Source organism: Ambystoma mexicanum, chromosome 2p (assembly GCF_040938575.1).
Source record: "Ambystoma mexicanum isolate Mex_15411 chromosome 2p, UKY_AmexF1_1, whole genome shotgun sequence".
Lineage (NCBI taxonomy): Eukaryota > Metazoa > Chordata > Amphibia > Caudata > Ambystomatidae > Ambystoma > Ambystoma mexicanum.
This window is the reverse complement of record NC_090923.1, coordinates 768,935,339-768,954,977: the sequence shown is the minus strand read 5'-3', so window position 1 is coordinate 768,954,977 and position 19,639 is coordinate 768,935,339. Positions and strand designations below refer to the sequence as shown.

The following is a 19,639-nucleotide window of genomic DNA, read 5'->3' as shown; positions in this document are numbered from 1 at the left end:
CTACATTTTTACTGTTAAACCCAGGTATACGATTGGCAGGTTCTCATCAATATGTTTGTAAATTTGGGACTATCAAGTGATGTGCACCCTCCAGTTCCAGATGGAATCGACAGAACTTGGAGAGTCCAACCCTACTTTTGATGAGACAAAGGCTTCCTCATTAACCCAGATGTCATGGTGCACCCAAGATTCATCCCTGACAGTGTACTAAATGTATTGGCATCACCTCCGCTCCTCCTGTCTTGAATCACAAATCAATCCAGAAATGGATTCTCCCAGGTTTGTTTGCTTAACTTGTATGTCTATGTGTAATTCAAATAGGATGACCGCCTCAGGAGGAGGGCAGTATTGTTCTAAATCTTCAACTGGCTTTTTGGCACCACAGAGCCTCATTCCCTATTCTCATGGATTTATCCTTCAAAGGGCACATCCCATCCTGCTCATCTAGCAACTAACATTCCATTCCCACCATGCTCAGGCCACGAAGCTTGATACAATTAGTGCTTATCTGCACACCGTGGGTTCCTGTGACCTCAGTTTCTCTTCAGCGGAACATGAAAAAGGGATTTATTTTTGGAGCTAAACTACTAGAGCTATAGCTCCATACCAAGGCCTGCATTCTCGTTTGTTCATTATGTGCTAGGCCTTAATATCTAAAATGGTGTTACTTCTGTCACGTAAACACACTGACATCACGCCTACCACACTACCTTGCTGACTCCATCTTGAGCTTATTTCAATCCTTCATGCAAATCATGCTACACTTCCTCCCTATCACTGCTCAGTGAAACACTGGGTCTATAATGCTGCCCAATCTACAAACTTAACATTAATACATTTATTGATCTTTCTGTGTTGCTTATATCTGGATATATATGTGCCAGACCCATCTAGGACAAAGTATACGCTGTCCGTGGTGCAATCATCACTTCACTCACACGATGTTGTATTCTAATATGCTTTTCTCAACCTGAACCTTTTGCCTGGCTGGGACACTGTATGTGCACCCAGCAATAGAAACCTGTTTATCTTGTAATGTATAGGGAAACCGAAAAGCTGACATTTGTTTGCAATTTATCCCTTTCTTGAACACACATTAAAGAGGTAATATAGTGTTCAGTGGTAATGTTTAAAACAGGTAGTATTTGCAATGACACCTATTTTTACAGAATGCACCATTATGGGTGGTTATTTCCTGCACAATTTAATGTGTTCAGTATTTATAAATAAACACTGCATGCAGTGTGAGGTTGACAACATGGAAGAAGACACAGACAACAGATTCAATATATAACAAAAAGTTTCTATTAACGTGAATGTCAGGAAGGTGTAAAGCCTAACTCGCCCAATGCTAAGGTGGGATTTCCCTACCTAAAGAAACTAAGTAAGTCTGTGTCAGTTAGATCAATTGAAAAGTGTGTGTCCAAAGCCTATGCTTGCCCTCATAACTAAAACAAAACAATGTGTAGGGATGTTAACCATAGACTAAACATTGTTCCAAAAGCAAAGTTATGAGCTATTTCCACACAGGGCTTATTCTTCAGCTCCTCTTCCAGAAGTACAAACAAGGTCACCACTGGGTTCAATCTACCTTCTCTTGGGCTTAAGGTAATATAATTCCACACTTTTCTGATTATTCCCTTCCGGAAGTTCAATACAGTTTCTTTGAAGCCAGTCTCAGAGTTCCCTTCCCCAAATTCAAGGGCAACAGTTATTGCAAAAAGGAATATCTTGAGGCTCTGTCTTTAAGATAAGTTCCATTAACAGCTCAGGGCTCCCTTCATCAAGCTTTAGGTGCACCTATAGTAGTTTCCCTTTTAATGCAAGAGTATGTTTCCTTTTCAAAACGTAGAGGTTCTCTGATCTGAGTGCAGTTTTGAGACAACACGGTCCACCCATCATGGGTCACACAACCAGAAACCCTTTTCCCCCTTCACGCTTAGCTTCCTCCAAATATAGAGGTTACTGTCCTTTAAGCATGGTTTGGGGGTTTTAGCAGTTCGATATTCAACAAAGAGATAATTTCTTAAATGTAGTTTCAAAAACAAATAGGTTGTCAGACTTGACTTAAACTCTGCAGTCAGAGTCCTTAATTCAACTTGGTTTACTATTTCTTTCAGTGCATGATTCAAGATTTGCAGGTTTGCTAATTTCTTTCAGTTCATTATTCAATATTAGCAGATTGCTACTTTGTTTTATTTCGGTACTCACCATTAGCAGATTGTTGCTTTCTTTCAGTTTTTTATTCAATGTTAGCAGATTGTTGCTTTCTTTCAGTTTGTTATTCAATATTAGCAGATTATGGCTTTCATTCAATTTGTTATTCAATATTAGCTAATTGTTGCTTTCTCACGTCACTTGCTTTTCCTTCACTCAAATAACTTTATAGCTCCAACTGTGAGTGGAGCATGCATTCCCTCGGCGCTACTCACTAGTTCCGCAGCCCGCCCGGAGTGCCCTAGTTTCTGTCTAACTTCCCCAGCACTCACCGGTTGTCGTTGTCTTCCTCTGGCAGCTGTTGCAGTCTTTCTCCTTCGCTCTGGCTGCTACTTTGGGTTCCGCGAGCGCCACTCGCTCTGGGACTAGAGCTCAGCAAGGTGCATTCAGTACCTCTTCGAGGCCGGACGCAATGTCCTCTATGCTCTGGCCTTGCTGCTGCTTCGTTTGCTCCCACTTGACCCCTGAGGCTCCGCTCAGCTTGGGGATATCGGCAGCGTCCCTTCTGCATCTCGGGTCCAACCTTGCTGCCTTCAGCCTCCCGGGGATTCCTACTTTTCTCTGCCTAGGTTCCCCAGTTCTCTCTCTCCACTTGATGGCATCTCCTTTTACTACTGTGTTTCTTCAATAGGCTGCAGGTGTATTCCATTATTCAATTTTGCATGACTCTGACTAAAGGTACATGCCTGACCTTCATGCATTGCCGTCATCTTCTTCGTCCCAGTACCAAAGTTGTGAGAGTGAATGGTGTTCATTACTCTCAGTTGCTTCTTCCTCGTCTCACTACTAGAGTGCAGAGAGTGTGTGGAGTTCATTAGTCTTTAGTTGTTTCTTCCTCATCTCAGTACTGTCAGGTGTCCCAAGAGGAGAAAGAAGGGGAGCTCATCTACAGTAACCCATACAGGTCAGGGGAGGGTTAGATTGGTTGTCACTGGGATAAGGGGCATACTGCATCTTGCCCAAAGGTAACCCACTCCCACTGCTTTTCATCCTCTTTCTAGTATATCTGGGTTGATATTATCTCCTGTCCTTCTCAGGGGTAATGGGACATGGGGAACAATATCCCATAACCGCCTCTGGGATAGGGTTCCTTCCGGAAAGTAAAATGAGGAATACCGTGTCTTACCTAAGGGCATCCCACTTCCAATCCCCAAGGACCCTCCACCCAGGTCATCTTCCCTCGCTTGTCCACCCCCAGGGTCATTATCCAAATGTTATTACCTTTCCCTGGTCACCTGCGCAGAGGATCCAAGGGGAGTAGGAGTGAGAATACCCTCAGGTTTCTCACAGCAGTAAAAACTGAATGAATAGCGATAGGAACACAATACATACATCGCCCAGATTTATATTTCTACTTAAAAGGTGGTGGTAAAATGATTTTCCACTCTGCTAGACCCCATCAGTGCAGAGGACATTAGTGGATGTCCATTTCATAGTACTACCTAATAATTAAGCGGTCCTGAAGCCGCCTGGACGTTAAGTGATCAATGAAAAGGATTGTCACATAAGTGTAGGAATGAAGTCTGTGAACTTATTGCTGAAAAGAATGGTTGGGTAGTTACATAAGGTGCGTGCATGCATGCATCTTTGCACTGATGCAGCATCTGTGAAATAGAGTTACCACCCTGGTGGAGGCAAACCATTGATCTGGGCGGACCCAACCGCATGTGGTAATGATAGTGTCCGCAGCAGTATTCTGGAATCTTCTGTCTCCAAACCCTTATTGCCTGCCTACACATTTCTTTATTCTGAAGGAAATTACTTTAATTCTTCTTTGATAGGGTATTTAAAAAATATGTTCACAAAATATAATAACCGGGCAATATCTGTACACACAAAAATATCATTTCAATATGTGAAGGCCACATCACAAAATGCATTTTCATCTTTTACCTTCATATATCTTGCAACTGAACAGTCTGCTTGCAAACTCTTGCCTTGGTTTAAGTGTCTCTACAGGTCCATGGAAAAGGTCTGTAGGGAGGGGGGTTGGCTGGCAAACATTTAGGGCATGTGCTTATATATGCATAATTTCTCTCATTGCCTTCCCATTTGCCAGGACTGACCAAAAGGCACAGGGGTAATTTTGTAACCTTGCTTCCCTTGGCAAGCTCTGCAGCATGTACATTCCTGTTAAAAGTGAGTAGAGGTGGCAAAATAAAACTATCATTACAGATGATGGACCTTTTAGGGCTGTAGCTAGAAAGCTCTCACAGCGCCCATGTAAATCGAGCGAGGGAGCCTGCAAATACGAGGTTCTAATTCCCCACCAAACCTGGGTGCAGCATGCCAATGCATGATTTAGCGGTACAGATGCGGTCCTCTATGTTGAAGGTTATGGTTGTATGGCACAATGGGAACTGTGAATTTTGCTGGGTGGTCAGGTTGCTTTAAAGCATCAGGGCCTAGAAGTATGACAGATCTTGGCAGCTGTATGAACTCCTATCTCTCGTCTTTCTTTCCTTTTTGCACTTCTTGAATGTGCCGTTCACTCTTCCCTACTTTTCTACGCTCCTTCCACCACCTCAACTTGGATGATGTCCTGCTCACTCACCTGGATCTGCTCTCCTGCACGTAACCAAGCTTATCACTTCTTCTCACCATTATAGGAAGTTGTGCCTTCCTAATTTCTGGAATTATCTGCGACGTTTATCATGGTAGATCAATCTATCCTTTGTTCTTAACTCTCCTCCCTGGGAATTCATGTCTCTGTTCTTTCCTGGGTTTCTACTTCTCTTTCTAGCTTACTCTGTGTCAACAAAACGTCTAGTACTATTCACCTTCATTATGGTGTTCCTCACGGTTCAGATCTGGTGCATTTATTATTCTCCATCCCTGCACATCATCCTTCCTTCATCAATCATCCTTTCCTTCATTCTTAACTGTCCCTTCTATGCTGAGCAATCACAAATACATTTTGTTTTCCCTTTTTCACTGATCATATCCAGTAGGCTATTTCTGACTGTCTCTCTGCTCTCCAGCTCTGTATCTGTGGTCACTCCCTTCACCTTATCGCTGCCAAGGTGGACACGTTTTCTTGTTTTTACTCTCCATGACTACTCCCCATCACATGTTCGTCCTGACCATTTTTGACTGCTCATAATCTTCCTCTGCTTATAATGCAGGAAGGGAATCCTTCACTTCCCGCACGTCTTTCTTTGCTAGTGCATGCTATTTTTACTTTCATATCTACAATATCTTCCAAAATGCATCGTTACCCTACTTTTTCTTCCACTAAGGCTCCTGTTCTCACAGTGATATATTCCCATCTTGACCATTTTTTTCTGTGCTTATTAATCACCCAGCTGGTGACCTCTCTCCTCTTCTCCCTGTCTTGAGCTTTGCTGTTTTCCTATTTCCACTTACTCCACGTTTCCAAATATCTCCTTCTCTTCTATTTCCTCCTTGGGTCTCTTTAACACTGTCACTTTTTGGTTTGGGCTATTAGAAGGCAGAGCCACCTATAAGCCGGACATATTGCATTAGAGTACAGCTAGGGGGAAATGGCATTTGAGCAGTGACACAAAGCTTAAAGGTGTTGTTTGGGTATTTGCCCACCCCTTGACTGTCCATGCTAATCCTTATGGTCATTTCCACACAGTTCCTGACCGTCCTCCTTAAAAACACCTTTTTCTCTGGAACTCTTTCAGTCAACTTTGTTCAAGCCTTACCAACAAACTCTGCACTCGAAGTGGGTGCCATTGCTTTTTCAAAGCAGCCTTCTGAGAGTGAATGACCTAATTGGAGTTGTAAACGCAAAACTGGTGTAAAATCTTAACCAGGTCGGCCTTCAGCCATTCGGTTTATAAACACTATACGTGTCCTTCACTGAAATCCTGTAAACAACAAGCATTGGAAAAGCCAACCGTTTTGATAAGTATTAGGCATTTGCCAAGCACTGCTGTTAGAAGCCCAGCTCCTCACACCATTTTGCACATGCAAGTGCCTTTCCCATGCCTACACAAAAGTACAAACTGTTGGCATTGCCAATGCTTGTTTTATGTTGTTTTTGAATATGTCCAGCTCTCTGCATCTAAATATAGTTCCTCTCTTGCTTCTTTGTTCTCTCCTCCTCATCTTCCTCTGTCTTCATCTGTTTGCTGTTAACTGTTGATTGCGCTCCTTGTGCCCAAAGCCAGTTCCATTCGTTCAACCATCCTGCCCATAAACTATGGAATGCTTCCCTACTCTTTAGGTACTGTCTCCATCCTTGCTTCTTCCTGAGAACCTCTTAAACATATCTTCTCTTCTCTTTCCCATTGCTAAGAATTTAACACCATTCTGTTTGCCTCCCCGCCTGCCCCCTGTTTGCTGCTCATGTACTTTTGTTACTGTTTCTTTTAGAAATATGTATAGCACTTTGGCGTAAGCGCTTTATGCTTTTAAATAAATACATACATGCTGATGCTTCTTGTCAATTGCTGTGCTTAGATGTACCTTTGGTATTTCTGTACTCTTCTATCAAAGTCTGGACTTCGGCTTGGATCCGCTCCTCGATGCTTCTCTTCCCAATTCCAAAATTCTTTAACGTCATTAAGGAGAAATGACGTAGTTGCTTCCACCACTCCATGTTCGTGGTGAAAGCAATTCCTACCAAAAACATCACAAAAACAATTGAAACGTTTGCTGTTATTATTGAGCAACAACCGCTGTGTGTCGTCTTGATAAACAAGCAACATCGAACAAAATCTAGGGCAATATCAAGGTTTCTTTAAATTGCATTGTTTTTTGATTGACACAAAGTCTTTGATGGGAAGAAATGATGATGTACATCAACTGCAGCCTTGGAAAAATCATAGGTTTAGATTTAAAGCAGAGCCATATTTTCTATACAGGATTACATCTATTCTCAGCTATTCCGTTGCAACACCCAGAATCAACATTTAGCTCGTCTGGCTATGTCTATAAAAAAGCCTGTTCTTGTTAGACTCAGATTGGTGGCAGCCTCACTAAACCATGGCTCCAGCCCTTTAGTAGTCCAGACAAAGAACCACGTCATCCAGGTCAATTTGCAGTATAATGCTGTGCTATTATAGGGCAACGTGATATGCAAATTGCTGACAAAAACTATTATTTGCTTATAGAATTCTTGTGTTTTACAGTGTTGTGCATCATCGGAACAGCTTCTTAAAAATGCTCTAAATTTCTAGTACATTTTGATGAAATTGTCAGAAAAATAAATTACACAATGCTACCTGGCTTCTTAGTCCTGCTTTCAAATAGCTGATTGCTAAATTGACAGAGGCAAGTGCAAGGCATTTAAAGCAGGCCAGTATCTGCTGTCTGAGGTCCAGGCAGAGTACTTCATGTACCGAAGATCTAATTGACTGCCCCTATAAAATGTTCACCTAGCACAGCAGGGTGATTTGTGGTAGATTGGGTGGGCCAGTGCCTGATGTCTGGGGTCCGGATGGAGTAAAACAGGACCCAAGGATCTTATCGGTTGCCCTTTATTTGATGTTCATCTAGAACAACAGTGTGTGTTTGGGAGTGGGCCCGGGGAAAAGGCGGGGCAGTTTGGGCAGACCAGTTCATTCTGTCTGAAGTCTGGGCAGAGTACTACAGAACCCGAAGTTCTTGTTGACTGCCTTTCTCATCTACCATGACAGCACATGTGGCGGTAAGCTCTAGGCAAGGTTGAGGCAGTTTGTACAGTAAGAGCTGGATGAGCTCCCTACGACTATGAATCCTATGGTGATATCATTTGACTGGTACAAGCAGTTGCTTGAGACATAAGATTATTTATGTATTATGGGAACAGTGATTCCTTAGGAAGGGGCTGTAACACCACCCCTTTTTATGACTATACTGAAGCAAGTTAGAATTTAGGCACTACTGGAAAAGTGCAGCCCTCATCCTTATGCAGTTGACAGCGTTATAGGAATATTGGGGGATATTGGAGACATTAACCAACTCTTTCAAAGTATTGAAATGCACTCATGTTAATCATATATTCTAATTGGAATGCTGCTTCTTGAGTCTGTCTGTCATCTGATTCATCTTCCTTCTTCTTCCTATCACATGTACTTGTTCATTAAGTGGGGTGCTATTAATTATGGGGATTGCAGCGGTTTGTAGTGACTCAGAGCGTAACTTGTAGTTCTGTGAGTAGGGTGGAGGGCCCAGGAAATGGGGTGAGGAACGAAAACTTAGAGTTCTTGTCAAACGCACACCTGCCTACTTAATGCACAGTCTGGGGCAGCCAGCAGCAGATGGTGTTTCTCTTCAGTGTACTTTTTTGGATGCCCATATAGGCTGGTGCTGGAAGGGATGGCAGAGGCATGGCACCTTCATATAGAGAACATTGATGCACCCTATTGTGGAAATATGTCAAAAAGTCACAATGTTCTTTGCTTGACAGTTTATCACTGATAGTATAGTTGCCAAGTGGTCTGTTTGACATTTGGAGTCAGATCTGTCTTTTCAATGAAAGGCAGTTTGCATTTTGGGATTATTGGTGAATGATCCCATATTCACTGTATTGCACTACACATGGTAGTGCAAAGTGGTGTCAGTTAAAATCCAAGACCTGCTCATGGTGTCACATATGAGGACGCTTGACAGGTAGGTTGTGATGCTGGAAATGCATTGGAGGGACAGGTCCTCCCTGTCCTTGTTCTGAAGTCCTTTTTCGTGTATGTTATATGTGTTTTTTTCTGCCCAGGAGCCCATGTGGGACTTCTGGCAGTGCAGCTTTTCCTCGTTTTGGTTTGGTGTACAGACCTTTGGGATACCCTTATGGCACCCATGGGTGGGGGTAGAACCATGTACTCTAGTGTATGTTTTTGAACACCTGTGTGTGGCACACAGAGCAGGGTATGGGCTGGTGGCAGGTCCATGCTGAATTTGACAGGTGCTCTGAGTATCCTCCATTTTGGGATACCCAGGCCCTGCCATTGGAATCAGTTGATTCCTGATAGGAGACAAGGTGGCCCCTGTGGCCTCTTGCTTTCTATTGCCTGTTACCCTGTTTTCCCACTGTCCCGGGAAGCCCTGACTCTGTCCCTTCCCCTGACTGGCCGTTGGGTGGACGTCCCAAATATGGTATTGTGAGGAAGTCCAGGCCAGACTGGCTGGAGCCTTCCCAGTGACTGTATGTTGTGTCTATGCCCTTGGGGTGGGACGTGGGTGAATGGAGTGTGTGACCAATATGCACTTCTTGTTATGAGTGTCTGGTTTCTGGTATGTGACACAAAGACTGAGGCAGCCCAGGCCGAAACTGATATGAATGCAGTGTGGAGTGCTGAATGGCTGAGTGCTTGTCCCAATACACATTCCTTGTTGTGAGTGTCTGGAGGGAGGAGAATGGCCTGAATGCACGATGAGCCTGATTGGCTGCCTGCCTGAATGCCCTTCTGGATGATTAGTTGCCTGATGAGTGTGACCCAGCAGAGTGAATGAGAAACCAAACAGTATATCTGGGAACCTCACACTGATGGAAATCGTTCAGAAGCTGAAGTTGATACTTGATGCTTAACCTTGAAGCCCACTGGAAGAAGAAGAACTGCTGCTGCTGTCCTTCGCCAATCTGAAAGCTGCTGTGCCTTCAGGGAACTGATCCAAGAGAGGACCTGGCTTGGGGACCTCTCCCCAAGCTGCGAGGGACCATTGTGCACCTGCTAACCTTCGCCGAAGCGCCCTGGAAGTCACTCCTCAAAAGGCTGCTGACCAGAGACGGTGACCGCTGCAGAATCACAAAGCAAAGCACCCGGACATTGAAGTCCATCACCATCGATGACGATCCTCGTCGATGGGAGCCGCAACTCTCCATTGATTAAGACATTTGAACGAAGGATGCTGTCGCCTGCACCGTTGACCGATTTTGTTCCGCTTGAGAAAGTCGAGGCCGCTGACATGCCGAGTAGCATCCACCAGTGGGTTTCCCGCCACCAGAAGACCGCAGAGACAACGACAACTCGATGCCCTTGCTGGGCCAAAGTTCTTCATAGACTCTTTGCAGCAAAAAACTATCATCATCGAGGCGCACTACACGTCTCCTCTTCGCAGGACAGCCATGACTGAGCGTCGATGAGCACCACCAGGACCGAAGTTGCTGCCTCAACACCTTTTGTCCACCATTTCTTCATGGGATCTCGATGATCCGTGGCTTCTGCCTTAAAGGGAGCCACTGAAGAAGGATCTGTCGATGACCTGATGTCGAACTCTGCTAATTCAGGTACATTGGGGTGGTAGAACCTTTCTAATGGGAAATAAGACTAATATAAACAATATATGGACTGGGCTTGTATTACATCTTTATTTACAGGTTGCCCAGGTGGGGGGAACCTCATACAGAACTGTGCTTAGTGGTAGGGGCCCAGTATTCTGCCTATTGTTTTAACCAACCTGCTTTCCTCCTATGTCTATGGTTGATACCTTTTGCTATATTTATTTGTATGCTATTTGAACTATCTACAGTTGATGCATTTAATGGAATGAGAGTAATAGTGGTACCACATAGAAACTGTATATATTTGCCATTATAGTATTGCCAGAGTACAAAGTGTATTATTGTGATTGTGTATATAACTTGAACCTTATAACATAGTGTGGACATTCCCTTGTGGGTGCTTGGGGACTACACTGTACTTAAGAACCAGCCCGCATCACCTTAATTCTTGATTGTTCGTCCACGATACCAAATAGAGAATCTTGGCTGGGGTGCTCTGTGCCTCTCCTCTGCCATATAGAGAGCAGGAGTATAGATACCCTCCTCCAGTCTTTACACATGTGTCTTAATTTGAGGCTGTTCTGTGATGGCAATTGGCTGTACTGACATTCTCCTAATGCTGCACACCAGATGCAAACTTGATTTTTGTGGTTTTATTTCTTTAAAGACTATATAGTTAATGTCAAATTTGTAATCCTCCCATTAATTTCAAGTGACTTTTTTCCTGGTCCTAATGCCCATACAAATGGAACCAAAATCATAACTCAAAATCTTGCTTACTAATGCAAAATAAGCATTGATAGCAGAAATTCAACTGGCTTTCTTTGCAGTGAAAAACGTTTGAGTGTGGTTTTGTAAGCCTTTGCGATAAATGGGTACTGGCCCTTGTTATTCATCTCACCAACAAGGGAAGGATTGGCTGGGCATGCTTCCATTTCTTACCTGTAGTCTTTATTACACCTACTTTTCCTCAGTACAGTACTTACTTATTAGGTACTGTGAGAAACCTGAAGTTGTCTCACCTGCTAGTCCCCGGGGATTTGTCATCCAGGTGGCCAGGACACAGCCATCGCATTTGGATCCAGTACCTGGTGGTGGACCAGTGCGGGAGGAACCTGGATGGGTGGTCTTCGGGGAGTGGAAGTGGGACACTGTCCAATGAGATGCAGTATCCCCTTCCTTATAACACCTCCACCCTATCCTACCAGGTAGGATACCTAGGGATTCAACACACTCCCTTTTCCAACATGAACACTTTCTCACAGACAACTCACTGTGAGGGAAAACTGATAAACACCCGAGCTGTTTACCTGACATGTCCCAACACAATGGTTAACCCAGGTCAGGCAATTACTGATCATTACACACACCTGACACTTATTTCTTTTTGTGTCATTAATCCCTACGCTGTTTGTATTTAAAGGTAAGGATTGGCAATATTTATTTTTTAGTATAGGCCCTTGTATTTTGACAAGACACCACTAGGACTGCATTATTATTATTTGATGGTTGTACCTTGTTCCCATCTGTAGATTTAGGATTAGATAGGCGTTTTTCATACCCTTGTTGAAGTTCAATTGACACCATTGAACTGTGGTCACTTGTGTCTGTCTTACTGTTGATACCATGCCTTTCTTACATGCGGTGTCAGGAGTGGGATCTGATTCAATTGATACAAAATTGAGAATCCATGCTGATAATTGTTGTACCACCAGAAGGGGAAAATAGAATAGTTGAACTCTTCGACTCCGATCGTCTATCTACTCTCAAAGAGATTTTGTTCTCTCAGCTGCAAATCCCAACTGGTCAACAATACTTTATTTTTTCAACTCAAGTGTTCTTAGAAACCCTCCCACTCTCTCCGTATACACCTATAAGCTGAAACTATTGCATTAGAGTACAGATAGTCATCAACAATAGATTCAAGCAATGGTTGTTGACATACTGGTGCAGCAGTGGCTTGTTATCACAAAGGATAATTTAAGGTATGGGCTCAGATAAGGTTACCATTACAGTGCCCAGCCCAAGCAGCTGAACTAACAGCCCTTATAATGGCCATGAATATGTCAGACTGGCATGCAGTCAACATCTTTTCCAGATTCAGCATAAGTCACATCCACATTGCATTTGGGATTCGCTCGCTGGTAAAGGAAGGGTTCACGAGGAGCAATGGCTGCACCGTTCAACATGCAGAGCTATTGTCCCACTTAATAGAGGTATTTCCCCTCTGAGCAGAACTGGCAATAATAAAATGTGCTGCCACACATCAGCGGCACAGATGTAATTTCACAAGGCAACAATAGGGACACCTCTGTAACAAAAGAAGCAGCATATTTACCATGACACATAACATGGTTCATGCCTTTTAAGAAGGATCAAGTACTGTTCATGGCATTACTGCAAAGGCATCCCAAACACTTGTGGAGCCATTCAATGCACTGCCCATTTTCCAAGTGATTGAGTTTCAGGGGGTGCGTCTAAACAAGAGCAGGAGTTATGGCAAAAGCGGGGCTGCTCGCTATCACCTACAGCCCCGGTCTGGAGACAGAATGGTACTGGGAAGCCAGTAATGCCCCAGAAGCTGCTCCATACAACCCTGGATCAGCTTTATTACCGAGCACATGTGTCAAAAGAGCATGTAGATGCAGAGAGTAATGCAGAATGGTTTGTGTGCAACCTACAAGAACTGGTAACTGAGTTTGTAAATAACTGTGCCACATGCCAAACAGCTACAGTAGAGCACACACATACAATCATTAAGGCAACATTACCATGCCCAGAAGGACTCATCTGTAATTTGCATATTGACTATCTCGATATGCAGGATAGATGTACCTCTTATAGGTATATGATTGCATGTCCTTACATAATTGCATGTCCTTTTTCATGTTGGCTTGGGGCTGGCAAACAATGATGCAAAATCTGCTGCCACATTTTTGGTGCGTGAAGTATTCCCAAGGTGGGGGTATGTGATGGGTTGAGGTCTGACAGCTGACAACACTTTACCAAAAATCTATATAAGGAGGTAACGTTCCTCCTTGGCATCAAACACAAGCTGTGCTCAGCGTACCATCCACAAGCCAACGGACATGTTGAGCGACTCAATGGCCTGCTTAAAGAGCACATTGCAAAGCTGTCAGTGACACTTGGCAAGAAATGGCTCTACTGTCTTCTGGTTGCTTTAATTGCACTACGCAACTCCCGTGGTGCGGATCATCATTTGACTCTGCACAAAATTGTCACTCGCAGGAGAATGCATGGGCCTCTTACTCTTGACTGTACAATTTTGGACACTAACAGTCCTGCCCAACTCCTTGGTGACATTTTAAAGTATATTTGAGTGAGCTCACAAAGTCCCTCCCCTATATGTCCCTTCAGGTGCGACCACGTCAAGTCAGGCCTGCTGACCCAGCATCAAGCACAGACATCTCATCAGCACTAGAAGAAGACACATTTGCAGCACAGTCTCCCATTTATCTGAGCGACAATGTTCTTATCGAGAACTTCACAAGATCTTGGAAAGAACCACGTTTCACAGGACAATTCACTGTCATGTAAAGGTAGCAGAGCAGCACCCATGGATTCATCTTTCAGACCTCTGTCGGGACAAGACCTGCGTTCCCCTTTCAGAAGAAGAGAGGAGCCAGCTGATGGGAAGTATTACCCAACTATCCTTGACTTTTTTCTCTTCCCTTCATATGTATAGAAATCCTGGGAGCAGGCCAGAGGAGTTGCCTCACATGGAAGTCGCAGGAGGAGGAAGGACACTATATAAGTGATGTTGATGGAGTGTAGTGTTTTTGTTTTTTGGGTTTATGTTTATATGGTTTTTTAGCAGAAAGGGGAAAGTTTGCCCCTATTAGGAGTAATAATGAAGGAGTATGCACTAAACGAGATGTATTTAATTCTGAAATGTTTGAAGATGGTATTAGGGGCAGTCAGATCACTTCGTCTGGCAATGTATGATATTATGAAATGAGACTGGGTGGGCCAAGAGAGGGCCAATGACACATGATATGTGTGCTCTCTCATATCACACGTCAGCAGAGGAAGGGTGGGTGTCTGATGCATATGTCATTGTGTAAAATAAGGGGCTTGTTTCAGGGGAAATCGGTTACTGTCCAATGGATACATGAGGGGGAGGAAAAATATGCTGACAATTATATGCAACTCATGAGAATGGCAAAAATAGAAGCCACAAAACACATTATAGTAGAATGTATGACAGAACGGGCAAGAAGTGGGTACAACTGTTCATAACCCACAACAGATTAAATTGTCTCATGGAGACAGGGCATACAAAACCATTGATGTGAATTGAGGGATCTGTCTTCCATGACAGGGCATGGAAGGGGGAAATGTTACAATGTAGGGTGGAAGGATTAGTAGGGTTCGAGGAAGATGTCGTGAGCAAAATGAATACTAGGTGTCTCACAGTTTGGAACAAGCATGTTCATTTCAGTTCATGCCTTAACATGGATAGATGAGAAAAAACAACCTTTGCATATAAAGGAACTCACATGTTTTTCCTTGTGTTTCAGATCCACAGTCTTGATATATTTGGGGGCCAATACGGGATGTACAAAGTTTATGAGTATCCCAGCACTGAGCAGGACTGGATTCGTTATAGATAAATGGTGAGCATGCGGAACCCAGGAATATGCCCAGATTCCTCCAGCTTGGGGAGGCACATGTTCCCTTGGTGCCCCGCTCAGAACTCATTCTGTTCAACAATCATCCTGCACAACTGAATAAAGATCTACACATTAATAAAGTATTGAGCAGGGGTACACACACGACCAGCACAATCCTTGAATTTGAAGAGATTTCATAGGGACAGTAACTGCTGGTCCTAAAAGTCATCGGACAGACGTGATGCTATGCCACCGGAGTATTGAAAGTTTAAGAAAGGGTCAACCTTGTTCGTCCCTATTGCCTCGAGCTGTTCAAACATCAGCAAGGCAAAGTGGCTGCAAATCACCCGATATGAAGTACTAAAATTGGCTAATTTGATGGAGAAAGGGTTAAACAATGTGAGGGAAGAACTGAGTGTGGCCAGATTAGTTACCCTCGAGAATACATACATCTTGTCCTATTTACAGAAAGGGACGGGGTTGTATGCAAGAAAATCGGATTCAGCTGTTGCACCTTCGCACCTGCAAATGATGCAGCAAATGGAACTTTAACGAAGGCTATTGAGGAGCTACATGCATTCCAGGAGATTATGACAAGGGAAACAAGCACAGTAATATCAGACAACTGGCTCCACAATCTATTTGCCTGTGTTCCCGTGTGGTTGCCGTACATGTTTAAGGTAACTGTCCCACTACTCGTCCTGATGCTCATCATCTTTGGTGCATGTCAGTTAGGGATAAGAATTTGAAAGGAAAAAAGGAGGAGGGGGAAATATATGATGCCCTGAATGTTGACAGGACCAGAAAAAGCACACCTCGCAAACACCACATACAAATACAAATGGAAATGCCTGAATATGATCCACAGGGAATGCTCACAATGCACACTTGAATATAGACAACTATAAGGCTTTTGGGTAGACTGTTAAGCTGATGGGGAAGTGTATATGATAATGGGTTGCTCACCGAAGGAGTTTGTGTAAGGTGGCAAGGGTGTGGATACCTAAGGAAAAGAGCTAGGAGCTGCAACCCAACATGCGTTGATCAATAGATTGATCGAAGGTGGAGAATGTTGTAAATGTCCAGATTCAATGCTGCCAGGGGGGGTGCACATACCAGTTGTGCAAGCAACATGGTGATGTCAAGGATGATGTGATGAGTGACACCGGGGTTGGGGACATCATTGAATGTGGCGCTGCTTGCATAATGTGACATAGAAGCAGATGCAGCACCAGAAGTCCCAGGTTGGAAATCAAAGAAGGGTGGGTGCTTTAGGGGCAGTAGAGGGTAATTGTAGAGAGTGGGCACATGGTTGCTTATGATACAGGGATATTCTTTGAGCAATATGTGAAAAGTAGAGAAGCCATTTTTGTAGGTCCACAAAAAAGAAGCATTTCTCGCAGACAGCTCATAAGAAAATAGCTGCATGCTCTGGTATTGCAAGCAGAATTTATGTCTTGAATATTTGGCAGAAACAGTGTGCTGAAATGTTGCACGGCTGAAGTTTCCCAGGAGAACAAAGCCACTGCAAAGTTATTCTAAAAGATCATTTAGAGGCCAACGAGCTAGGCACATGGGTGCACAAGGAGAATTTGCAGAGAAATAGAAATTAAATGCAGTTAGTTCAACTACAGCCACAGTCTGGTCAGAATTTGCTTGACACCAAGGCATGAGAAGGGAGCTGGAGTGCCGTAGTATTGGGGTTGGGGATATGGGGCGTGGGACGGGGAGCCAATCAACAGAGGGAGGTTTGGTTGTCCATGGGTGTAACATTGTGCAGTTTCCTTTCTGATGTCCGTGGGGCACACCATTGGTCCAGCTTGGTGTGAACGGCTTTTCCCTTGCCATCTCAAGCTATTTTGAAGATTGGACATTACCAACCAATGTCAAACAAATATTTTCTGACTGTTCAGCATAATCACGTAATTGAGGGGTGGTGTGGGAAGGTTTACAATGTCACGAGGGATGTTAATGGAACCCTGTCCAAAAATGGTCACCCAATTAGGATCATTCAACATATATCTGGGTATAGGGGACAAATGTAGTCCCACCAATCAGTTCTTGCAACCTGCCTTAAAAATGTAACTAAAATGTTGTTTCATAATTTGACAAATTTGGTATAAAAGGTTCAGCCGCAGTGGGCGGTGTTCACAGTTCACTTCATTCAGTTCAGTTCTAGTGGCTGTCTGAACTGTGCTTCCCAGCTGTTTGGGTCCAATACATATGCATTGCTTCCTGTGGGGTATATAATCCTTTTTTGGATTACTTTTTCTTCACTTGAATTACTTTTGACAGAGGTCCCCTGGTAAAGTCTCACAAGACTGACTGACCATCCCAGCTGTTATTTTGTATTTGCAATAAAGTTGTGTTTTCTACAATTTGGGCCCTCTCATCATTCTTTGGCTTTTCTTGAGGGAGTGGTGACCCTGATGTGATATCCATTGCTCCAATATAGTGCCGTGGGTCCTGTGCAACATGCCCCAGGCCGTGGTGCTTGCTTCCTCAAATCGTGCATACACCAAATGGGGAGGTGAGTAGATGCTATGTTTCTCTAAAGGTCTGCCTGGTTTCTGGCTTCGGGTGCCGGGTCAGGGCTGTGCAGGCTGTTGAAGGGAGCATAGCATTAGGAGGACTACAAAGGACACATGGTAAGTTGGGTACACATTTCTTACAAAATACAGTGTTCTTGACATTTTGTCTTTGCTTGTGAATTGCTATTGCTTATGAATTGATGCAGTATTGTGGATAAAATTTCTCTTAATGAGAAAAGATTACGTTGTACAATATTGCATGTGTATTGGTGAATTATTGAGGAGAATCTCCCCTTAAATGGGGAAAGACAACGTTGTGTATTGACAAAGTAGTCTGGAGAATCTCCCCTTTGGTGGGGAAAGACGCATTGTGTAATAACAAATGATTGGGGTGAAGCTCTCCTTTTGGCTGGGAAAGACACCATCATGTGAGATATCCCCCTGTTCCAGAGAAGGGAATGTGAGGCGGTTTAAAGGCCCTTGTCTCGAGGTAAGGATTTACATCTTTGTGTAAATAAATGTGTAAATAAATGTTTTTTATTGCAGGTAGTATTGGCTATTTTGTACATAAGGTATTTTGTTATCAGGAATTTATAGCAATTGGATAGTATAAAAGGTGTTTGTGGGTAAGTGTTGTTAGCAGTCAGTGTTTGGAGTCAGATGTTTTAGTTTTTTGTTTGTGACAGGGTTTTTTGTTAAATGTTGTTAGTAGTTGTGTGAAGAAGATCTGCTAGCTGGATTGTGAGTTTTGCTAATAGGAACAGCCACTAGGCCAGTGTCAGCTGGCTTTCATTTTGAGCTTGGTTGGAGCATTGTGACAGTATGTATAAGCCATTGGAGCATATTTGTAAAGTGCTTCCGCAGTATAAAGACAAGATCTTGAAGTACCACAAACAGTGGGTTTGGGGAACTGTGTGTAAATTGTTCAAATAATGGCCTACGAGGGCACGCATGTCAACCTACAAGGGAAAACAGTTGAAAAATAAGCAGAGTATACTTTATTTATCACAAATGTTTGTGGAGGAAGAGAGTGTTTATGACAATGGGGAGGAAGGGTTCCCCCTGGGGAGCGAAATATGTACCATTCTACCACCACATCCTCTACAGCCTGCCGTGGGGTATACAAACCCTCAATTCTCTTCTTTCCCAATGGAAGATGGGAAAGGGACATCATGGAAGTCTGGGGGCACCACCAAAGATCCAGCAATTTTAGCAATTGAGGACAAAGCTCAAAAGCAAGTGGAGGCAGCATTACAAAAAGCAGAGCAGAGCTGACACGGGCCTAGGAGAGCCAGAACAGAAAGCCAAGTTAGGGGGAGGGGCAGTGCATGCCCATAGGTATTGATGAATGGAGAGTGGGATGGATCCTCTTTAATATCGATGGCAAGGTTGTCTACGATCCCTAGATCTCGGTAACTCAGGCCCCCCCTGGCAAGACCACGCCATGGGGTGCAAGTTATGATTCACAATGTATGGGTGAGGAAAGGGGTTGGACGGACAAGATTTATTAAGTGTAGGGGGAAGCGAGGAAGAAGACTGCGATGGGTGGCAGTCCGAGGCCTCACAGGAGGTAACACCCTGGAGCCACAGACTTCAATTGTAGCCTGGTCGAATGGCCCCGGCCAAAAGTATGAAAGGAGTGAGGCCCTTCAAGCTTAAACAGCGGGGATCCCAGTTCCTGCTGTTACAGAAGGGACTGGGGAAGCCTAATTATTTGCCTTAGCCCCATATAGGTCGTGTCAACTTAATGCACACGTTGCCCTACCTTTCTGGGGGAGCTGGCAAGTAGATTTACACCCTTGAGAAGCATACAGCAGGCATCACCCTGGCTGTGGGAGACATAAAGATCTTGTTTGCCTCCCTGCTGGGGGAGCAGGCAGACAACATATAGAGGAAACATGGGTACAAGGGGTAACAATGAATAGCACCATCCACAATGGCACCCTGTTTAATAACTGTTGAGCACAGACATGGAAAGTTTTGAGGAACATGGATTTAGGAACTTGCAAACACAAAGGAACCATATAGAGATGATTCAGTAAGACTTTTGATCCTATTGGCAGAAAAGGGGTACAAGGCGGACAAAG

At 43.8% G+C, this 19,639-nt stretch overlaps 1 protein-coding gene across 2 annotated transcripts in view; it reads right to left on the bottom strand.

Annotated features, from left to right (window-relative positions):
• LOC138566773 (cytochrome P450 2G1-like) overlaps nucleotides 1-19,639 on the bottom strand; it is an 899,512-nt gene that overhangs the window by 605,019 nt on the left and 274,854 nt on the right. Inside the window, exon 3 of one of the 2 annotated variants that reach the window (XM_069644420.1) lies at nucleotides 6,655-6,807. The exons of the other annotated variant lie outside the window; for it this stretch is intronic. Within the exon in view, the coding sequence (XP_069500521.1) occupies nucleotides 6,655-6,807 (153 nt within the window). The remainder of the gene's footprint in view (nucleotides 1-6,654; nucleotides 6,808-19,639) is intronic. 2 annotated transcript variants of the gene reach the window in all.